Below are 8541 nucleotides of genomic sequence, written 5' to 3' on the forward strand. Positions count from 1 at the left end.
TTTCTTTTGAGCAAACCGTGGCCGTTGTGGCAGGAGGTGTTTATATATTACATGTGTAATAATATTGCAAAATTGATCGTGTGGGTCAGTAGCCGATGGGGCTGGGCGGTTTTATTCATTCTGCTAAGAGATCGGGACCCAGGTCAGCTGACTAGGTAGCAGGCGAGCCGCGGTGTTGTCCTTCTTGATGATGGAGAGATGCCGAGTGTAGAAAAAGAACCGGGACTTCCCAGGCCTCTTGACAGCAGGATGCTTGTTTTTCACCCCCTTACTGTAGTGGTTGTGCGTTGCTTATTATTAAAGCTCTTCGTTCCAAGGCCTGGTCTCCAGAGGTTTAGCTGTTAACTCATCCATGCAGATGGATCTGAGTTTCTTGTTTTAATCTGTAGATGTAAATGTGTGACTTGTCTTTCAAAACCGTTTTAAAGAGCTGACTCCTCGAGACAGGAGGAGAGGGAGGCGAAGGCTTTGATGAAAGTGATCATGACGAGGGCAGTCGGCTGCTGGTTATTCACAACAGACGGGATGGGAGAAGGCACTTGGAGGGACAGGCGTTCTCGTTTCCCTGCCCAGGCTGTGAAGTAACCTCGTCTCTCTCTCTCTCCGTCTTGTCTCCGCACAGCAGCGTCCTCGAAGGCGGTGCGTTCGGCGGAGGAGCACGTGAAGCCGGAGGGCGCGGCGCAGCTGGCCGGCTCCTTCAACTTCAGCTCCCTCCAGCACCTGGGACAGTTCCCCCCGCTCCTGCCCAAGAAGCAGCCGGCCCCTGACCCAGGCGGGGGGGGGCCCCAGACCCCTGGCATGAGCAAGCCTCCCACCATGTCGTATGCCAGTGCTCTGAGGGCGCCCCCCAAGCCCCGAACTGTGCCCGAGCAGGGCAAAAAGAACAGTGACCCCCTAACGCTGTTACAGGAGCTCAGCATAGGCAGTTCAACAAGTAGCAACGGATACTACTCTTACTTTAAATAAGTGTAACAAATTAATTAACACACAAAATGAGAGAGAGAAAAAAACGGAAATACGAAAAAAAACTTTTCAATAAGTGCTTTTTTAAGTTGTTTTTATAGATAGAATTTTTGCGTTTTAATTTTTTACTTGCATTAGTCTTGTCAATTCCTTTACTGTTTGACATATCTGTGAATTAAAAATGATATATTAAAAAACTATATAAAAAAAGCAAAAACACACAAGAACTGGTTGACCACTTGGCTGCCGGACAATCTTTTTCTTTGACTTTGTGCTTTTTCTCTGCACTCAGCCCTCGAGGTGAGATCATGGAAGTGATTTTTCTGGGCTCGTGTTTTTTTAAAGATAAACGTTAAGTTCATTTATTGTTGAGGTTGTGTTTTATTGTGGGGGCAGCCAAGTGGTTAACCGAATAAAACAAAAACACAAAAGTTGTATAGAAGTAGCTTAATTTTTTCTCTAACCTGTACATATAAAGGAGTGAAATGTATGCCACATGCTTAATTTCCTGTACCATGTTAGCGCTGACATTACGACACATTGCTGAGTTTCTGTAACAGATGAATCTCCAGTGTATTTAAGAAAGTCTTCACTTAAATGATAATAAACCATTTGAAAACAAAGACTTGAAAAGACAACATGGAAAATCAAATATATTGTTAAGCCAAAATAACAGAAGAGAAACTGTTTTGGAGGTGTACTGCTCATGTTTCTTGACATACATCAAAGGTGTCTTTCTTGCAAGAATTCAAGTTTAATTTTCTTATTTTGAAAGTAAGAGATGAAGGTTTCCAGCTTATTGCAGTGGCGTTTAAGACTGTTGCCAACTCCACGGTTGGCTCCCTAGGCCGAACTCAAAGCTGTAATCACTTCATGGATGGGCACCTGTTCGTAGGTGTCGTTTTTTTTCGTTTTAAAATCCGCTCCTGTGTCCTTAATTGGTCTTAAAGTAACTGTAATTGCCTAGTGTTTTGGTTTTATCATGCAGTTTAACATCTAGCGAATAACCTCCATCGTCCCTCCCCCAGTAGTCTGTCGTGTGTGGCTCAAGGCAGCTCCTGCTCTCTCGGGGGCTCGGGGTCCCACTGACTAGAGCGAGATGAGATGGCGAGCTGCGTTTGACAACCAAAAATAGCCCCTTTGCTCATGACTCATTTGTCTGCATAATTATGCTCTGCATTTCTGTGATTTTGCCTTTCATTCTCCATGCGTTTGCTGTGCTCTCTCTTGGTTTACCGTAGTTTGCATTGTGCTTTACCACGTTTTTGTGTTAGCCTTGCCATTGTTTTAGCCTTTTCCACGATGTAACCAAATTAGACTTGTCACCTCAACCACCAGCAACTCCAAAACCTACCAGAAATCAGTCTAACTCCCCCACCTATTTCCCACCAATATACTGTAGGATTCATGCACAACAGCAGCACTTGTCCACCTGTGTCAGATCACAAGGGTCGAATCAGCTGTGGACGTTGGACAGGGCTTGCTAGTCTTCCTCTCTTTCGGTGTGTGTGTGTGTGTTAGACCCTGCTCACATTTTCTGTCACCCTTTGTGCTCAGGAGTCTTCGAGGAACATTGAGGAAGCTCGTGTATATTGAAACTCACCTTTTAAGTGCTAGCACTCCTTCATTAGGACAGCTAGCTCTTAGGGCACCAGTGGAGAGGAAGGGGGTTGAGGAATCCATCTGGTCACCCAGGCATTGTTTTAGAAACAAACATGCTGGGGTCCCCGACATAGGATAATGAGGTACATCAGGCCCCTTTTGAAAATTCCAGACTTTAGGGTTACTGATTTTTTCAATATGTTTAACAGATCAGAGATTTAAGTGACTCGGTGTTCTGTAAATCCAGACCAAAGTTCTCTACTGTTCCTCTTGTTTTTGTTCAGGTTGTCGTGCAGGGTATGTTCCTCTGTTCCTAAATAGATGGGCAGTTGAATTGGAAGGCAGGTCTCTTGCCAGTGTATTAGACTACAGCATCTGCCTGGAGCCCCCTTTTTTTTACACTTTGTATGATACACCTGGTAGTGCTCGGATAGTTGCAACTGATATCTGTTCTAATTGGAAATGCTTTCAGGGTGTTTTAGTGACCTGGCAGAGTGGTACTATAATGCACAGTTAGATTTTTTGTCGACAAAGACAGAATTGTGCTGTACTTTGTGTGGTCTTATACTGTTGCCCTGCTCCTTAACTTCTGGTTAGTCCTTATAAATGTCTTCCTTGCGGTCGGCAAGGACGTCTTCGGAAAACCCTCCCCCAAGCTCCTGAATCGCGGTGGCCAGGCTGGAAGCTCCCAGCAGTCCCAAGTGTGGGGGGCGTGCCCAGGGCACAGATCCGCAATGCCAGCAGGGACACCCTGCTCGGATCCCAGCTCCAGATCTCGGGTCAGGAATCCAGCAGGTTTTCCCCACACGCCTGCTAGTCATCGGCAGCAGAAAGTAGGGATAATCCCGTCGCAGTTAAACCTTCATCTCTTCAGTTCAGCAGAGCGCTGCCACTGATTTCAAGAGATGCAGAACCTCCTGTACACCAAGTCAGGAGCGCTGGACTGGAGATGCCCCCTAGCCTAGAGCTTGGAAGACTTCCTTCTCCCTCTGTCTCTTGGGCTTTGATCCACTCCAACAAATAGTACCTCCGTTTAGTTTGGTCCAATCAATTAAATACCAGTCTAAAATGAATAGGTATGGAATGGTATGTGTTTGTGTAATGTTTTGTAAGGTGTACTTGCTAGTTTCTCAGTACCCTATCAGTTGAATTCTCAAGTTGCATTTTATTTTGTTTGGATTAATAAAATGTAGGTCCTGTCAGTGTTGCACTTTTAATATTTTTTAACACTTTGCAAGTCTTTACATTCTTCTTTTGATAATCATGACATTACCACGCAGTAGAACACATTTCCATACTCTTTCCCCTCGCATGGATTTTATTCATCTTGCTGTTTGTGGTGTTTCTAGCTACTCGGCACAAACCAGGTTTCAGTATTTCACCACATCTACTCCCATCAACAGAAAACAGAAATGACAGTTGTGCTAAGCAAAAAGAAACGTTTTTTTTTTTTAAGGCTTTGCTGTTTTTGTAAATGTTTCAAGAAAACCCATCTTCTGTGGCACTCTGATAATTCTGTATGTACAGTATATAAATATATAAATAAGATGTTTGCCTAGAGAAGAAGTATTTTTTGATTCATCCTTATTGTAGTCATACTGAAAACGGCCCAGCTTTATTTAAACTTTTAAGTTAAACCACAGTTGCATGGTAAGACAAAGTCTGAGAGATGCATCGACTACTGAAAGCTGCTACTCGGCAGAGAGATGGCCTTGCTGAAGTCGAGTCTCATTTGGTTTTGCCTGTTCTGCAGTTTAACAACACCGCGATTGTGATTGTCAGAAACAGGAGAGTGTCTGGCTTTTATCCGACATGATTCTTGCTTGCAGAGCCTTAAATGATGGGAAGGCTTTGCGTTCGGAATGCACCGATTTGAAGTAATATAGGTATGTGGCGCTGGCTTGTTTCTGCTATGAATTTTCGTTTTCCATTAAAGTATTTTATATCTAATCTGCAACCTTTCGACCTTAAACAACTGATTTGCATAGCCGTGAAGCTAGTGGAATGATCCCACCGGTGCCATCCAGTCTGCATTTGAAAGATTTTGTGTCTTCTGGTCAGTTCATGCTTTGGCAAGCAGCCGAAAGGCGACACAGCTAAGCTCGCTGTATTCCAGGCACCCTGAAGCAACACTCAGTACCTGGGAGAACCCGCTGTCTTTCCGAAGTTTGCCACTGCTCTAGTGGTTTCTTGTGAGCCGTGTTCTGGTTCTCATCTGGGCTGTGTTGACCAGCGAGTGCACCCTTGCTACATATCTGTAAATACTGAACATTTTGTAGGTGTTTCTTTTTAACCAGGACGTAGGGCGTGGGAGAAGGCACGGGTGCAAAGCCTCACTTTTGTAGTCGCTGTTTAAACGAAATGATGCCCTTTTAACCGTTGAAATAGAAGGGTTTATTCACACTGCAGGAATCTTTCAGGAAAGGAAGAACTTTTTAAAGATTATTTTTTTTTGGTTCTGGAAATCCCACTAAGCTTTGTTTGTGCAGGAACAAACCAGTCAAGGAAAAACAGATTTATTAAACACCAATCAAGTGAATCGCGCTTTTTTTATTTCAAAGTCACTCTGTTTTTCAGAAATGAAAGCTGTGAGGTTACGTTTTTGCGTAGGTTTTAAAATTAAGCCTGGAACATGAAGATTATGGGTGCTTTGTAGTTTCAGTGATCTACAATATTTGTGAAATTTGTACTTTTCCCTCTATGCATGTATAAATGTAACCTGGCCTTTTTTTCATTCTCAGATGGTATATAGATTTGTGCAGCATTTTAGTTTTTTTTCCTAGAAAATAAAAAATTGATATATTATTTGATGTTTACATTAAACTGTGACATTATAAAAATGGAACACTAGTATTTTACTGATTTATATGCTGATGAAAAATGTCTTTTGAGTTGTGTAAGATTTGGTTAGACGTTGCTCCCTGACATGCTCAGGACATTAATCGGTTTTAAAATCTTAACAGATGACTGATTTAGGTTTCTAACAGAATACTTGATTATTCTTTATTTACCCACTCACAGTGTGTAGCTTTTTAGCTGTTGACTTCATGGACAGTGTACATTGCTGGTGGTATGTTACATTATAATTAATGTTTTCATTTTCATTTATGCTACTTATAATGGTCGCTCGGATATTTCCACCAGGTCGAGATGCATACTCCTTCCTTAAAACTGCTCTTTGTCTGGAAACTCAGAACCCATTATGACCAAGGCCATTTGACTTATTACATTTCTATAGATTGGCGAAAACAACACGTCAGTTCATACTGACCTGCAGATACAAGATCTTGGTGTGTCTGAGATAGCTGAAGGGTGGTGGTGGGGGGCTCTTTTTAGGCCCCTTTTACATGAATTAATTTAAAAGACGTCATTTTACTTTATTTACCTTTATTTACTGAAGATGCTGCTGCTGCTGCTGTTATAGTAGATATTCAAATGCACAGACCTAGACTGCGTGTCCTGTCCTTATTAAACCTCAATCACATTTAATTGCTCTTCCTGTAGAATAATGCTGTTGTTTTTAAAGTCAGGCTGTAAGCTTTAAAAACCGTCTGACAAAGGTCTTCCCCTTGCTGGAGTGGCTGACCCTGCATTGAGGTACATTCACTTCTGTCTCGTCCTGTGCAGCCTGTGTGTCGCACGTGCGAGTAGTGAACCTCTTCCTTTCACAGCTGGAGAAATAACTGACTTCCATGTGCATGGACACCAGCTCCGTGAATCCTATCTAAAAAAGAAATACACTTAATTTCATTTGATTTTGTATTCTGAACAGCTTATAAAGGCTATATACTGTTTAGTACTCCATTTTTTTATAATTAAATTGATAGAACCATATTATTTTTTTCGTTACGAAAACCTACAAGGCCGCTGTTTTATGGCGTAGCTGAATGTCCCCGGTAGTCGAAATGAAATGCTCAAACTCCCATGTGTCTGGCAGCTCTTTTTCAGCAGGTTCGTGAGCCATTCGAGTGGACTCCTGCGTCGTTCCGGTCCGGTCCGGAAACGGTGGCAACCGAATATCCGAAGAGGAAGGTTTAAAAGGAAAACTGAAGTGAAAATCTAGGTAAAACGTAGCACAGCGGCTGCTAACATTAAATTAGCAGCGCTAGGCAACATTTGGAGCATTTGTTTTTTGTCCAGCTCCTAGTTACCAACCTTGTGTTCAGCAATGTTCAGCTCAAAGCTGTCTTTCCAATCTCTTCAACTGAAAATATTTTTTTTTGCCCCAAGAAATTGCACCCGTTTTATTTTTTTTCATTTCGATTTGTGCACGGTGGCGTAAGAATAAACTTGTATTGGTTCTACTTCGCTTCCGTTGTTGGCGGTTCCTTTTAGACGTTTTAAACTGCACTGAACAAAGCCAAACGAATTGGATCGTTACCTTTCCCCTTTTTTATTCGCTTGACTATTAACTTCTTGCTTTAGCAGCATTTTTGTCTTCCCTTTTTATTGTTGTCGTTGTTGCGTAAAGCATTGCAGTGCTTTTCCATGTTCAAGCACTGGAATCGCGCTTTCTCCAGTCAGTGAGTCTCGGGGACAATATGTAGGACATAACGCGTCGGATGGCGTTTTAATGTCGAAATGATCGACGGAAAATGAACTGGCACACGTGCCACACGAAATCTCAGAAAGCCGGAGAGAGATGCAGATTAAAACTCGCTCGTTTTGTATCGCTTTTTGCACTCGAATGGAAGTCCGGTAGGGTGGGCAGGGCAAGAGGCGTCCGTTGAGATCCCGGAGTAGCTGAGTGTTTTCACACGGAGGGGTGCGGGTCAGGGGGCGCAGCAGGTGTGTGCTCACCGGAGTGGCGCGACTCATTACCATGTGGCGGTACAGCGCCCGTCCGTCCGCGCTCCCTGACAAACCTCGCCGGCGCGTCTGAAATTGCCATTAACTCACTGGGGGCACCCGGGCTTCACCAAACTTGCTGTTGCTGATCATCTAAGATTGCAACAGGCGCCGACGAGCGCTGAGAATCGTCTTCCTTCCCTGCGGTCCTCGGAGTATGAAGTGAATGGAAAGGGACACGGACCGGGCCGGTCAGCGCTGCGGCGCTCGGTGGAGAACCGCGGCTCTCAAACACGGAGACAGTTCAAGCGCTTTCCAAACTAGCCCCGTCACCGCTGCGTTCCCTCCCTTTCCTCTTTTTACTTAAATATTGCCACAGGTTTATTTTGCGGCGTAGCCGAATTCTGCAAGAGGCACAAGTCGCCCTCTGCGAGCCTCGTGTTTGTTTGCCCCCTTACCGCGAGTTCGTCGTGGCAGTGAGTGAACCGAATCACCCGAAATAACGGGGGCTCGTGTGGTTATTTACCTCCGGATCCCCCGGGACCCTGTACTGGACAAACCGGATTAGAAAATGGCTTGATGGACGATTACTTGCGGTTTAAAAACAGATGTCATTAATGCACAGTCTACAGACGAGCAATACATATTACATCTTTTTTATGCTTATTTCTCAGGAGTTGGCTTTCATACGATTTTCTGTGGGGGGTCTGTTTTCAAACAATCGAAGAGTGCAGGCAAATGATTCAGTGTTCTGTGTTTTTATTTAAAAATACATAGAGCAGCGTCATTTTTGTCACTTTTCCGTTTGAGATGAATACACGCGCTAAACGTCCACAGCAGGTCTTTTTGTCTACAGTAGTTATGACATAGGCCTTTGTACTACAGCATAAGGGGGGAAGTAGTTGTGGGAAATAGTTGTCAGCTGTTTTCTTTAGCCTTGCCGTTTCCTGTGTCAGTTGTAACATTAAAGTCTGAAGTCGGAAGGGCTTCCTAAAACGACACGAAATTCGGATCTCCCTTCCAAGGATAGCGTGAGGATATAGAGGCACCTCACGTCAGGTGAATACCTGAATATTCCCAAGTAAAACTGCTGAGCCAGGGAAGACAAAACAGAAGGAAAAAAAAACCTTAGTCCTTAAACACATTACGCCACTTAGATTTCACAGTTAAAGACTGTTTATACACATT

The 8541-nt window shown here is 43.6% G+C and overlaps 1 protein-coding gene across 2 annotated transcripts in view; it reads left to right on the forward strand.

Annotated features, from left to right (window-relative positions):
- The window catches only part of helz (helicase with zinc finger), a 67022-nt gene extending 63255 nt beyond the window's left edge, over nt 1-3767 (forward strand). Inside the window, exon 31 of one of the 2 annotated variants that reach the window (XM_088600120.1) lies at nt 623-3767. In XM_088600120.1, the coding sequence (XP_088456246.1) occupies nt 623-966 (344 nt within the window). In that variant the 3' untranslated portion in view covers nt 967-3767. The remainder of the gene's footprint in view (nt 1-622) is intronic. The other variant, XM_088600121.1, reaches the window with a different exon arrangement.
- Nucleotides 3768-8541: the final 4774 nt, after the last annotated feature.

The sequence above is a fragment of the Lepisosteus platostomus genome, chromosome 11, assembly GCF_059453375.1.
Source record: "Lepisosteus platostomus isolate fLepPlt1 chromosome 11, fLepPlt1.hap1, whole genome shotgun sequence".
NCBI classification, from domain to species: Eukaryota; Metazoa; Chordata; class Actinopteri; order Semionotiformes; family Lepisosteidae; genus Lepisosteus; species Lepisosteus platostomus.